At 42.8% G+C, this 900-nt stretch overlaps 1 protein-coding gene across 1 annotated transcript; it reads right to left on the reverse strand.

Annotated features, from left to right (window-relative positions):
- Positions 1–71: 71 nt before the first annotated feature.
- LOC140966287 (putative pectinesterase/pectinesterase inhibitor 45) lies at positions 72–845 on the reverse strand (the record flags this gene model as incomplete). Its single annotated transcript, XM_073426609.1, has 1 exon — positions 72–845. A coding segment is annotated over one exon (774 nt), but the record flags the coding sequence as incomplete, so codon positions are not given.
- Positions 846–900: the final 55 nt, after the last annotated feature.

Consider the following 900-nt stretch of genomic DNA (forward strand, 5'->3'; position numbering starts at 1 on the left):
ACTCCTTCTTTAACGTAAATCACATATCTGCATTTGCGTGCAAATGGTAACAATTTACCAACATAACATACATGAGAATAAAGCAGAAACCGAGAAGAAGAAACCCGACAAATCATACCGTCCCGTGTACTTTTCAGGCATGGCATTCAATGCTGCGGAAACGGTAGTAAAGTCCCCACTGCCATCTTTCGCAACAGTCACATTAGGCCTAATTTTCGGAGAATTCTTCTTCAACATTCTTCTGTTCTCTCGACTGATCCAGGACGGGAATCCATCTTTGTTTACAGATAAAAGATTCCGTTTCACATCAGAAACTTGCAAAATGGAAAAAATACTCGACAATTGTGACGTAATAGCAAGAGCATTGCTGCCAAGTTCCCTAGTAGTCTTCAAGATCTTCTTCAACGCATCCTTTTCCTTTCCCTCAGGAAATCCATCGATACATGTCTGCTGATACGACAAAACGGCACTCAACCAATTGTTAAGATCACCCGTTTTTGACGAAAGCTTTGTCAAATCTTTGCCTTCTATACTTGAAATAGAGCTATTCAGTTCCTCCTTAGCATCATTTAGAAGCACCAAACAATCATCAAATGCAGCCTTTTTAAGAGGACTATCAAATTTGATATTCGACGCTTGTTTGATAACCTTATCAATCTCATCCGAGGCCACGGAGAAAGCAGCATTGAGAATGTCCTTCGGCTCAGCAGTGGCATTGTTCTTGACTGCCTTTGACAGGCTATCTTCGCACGTTTGCTTATAATCTGTGCCCGCACAGACCGACTTTACTGCCTTATCAGCCGTGACGACCTGTCTAGAAGCAGAGGGGGACTCGCTATGCCGCCCTGTATCAGTATCTAGATTGTTTTTGTATGCAACGGCACAAACAGCAGCAGCAGC

This window comes from Primulina huaijiensis, unplaced genomic scaffold (assembly GCF_012295235.1).
Source record: "Primulina huaijiensis isolate GDHJ02 unplaced genomic scaffold, ASM1229523v2 scaffold204111, whole genome shotgun sequence".
Lineage (NCBI taxonomy): Eukaryota > Viridiplantae > Streptophyta > Magnoliopsida > Lamiales > Gesneriaceae > Primulina > Primulina huaijiensis.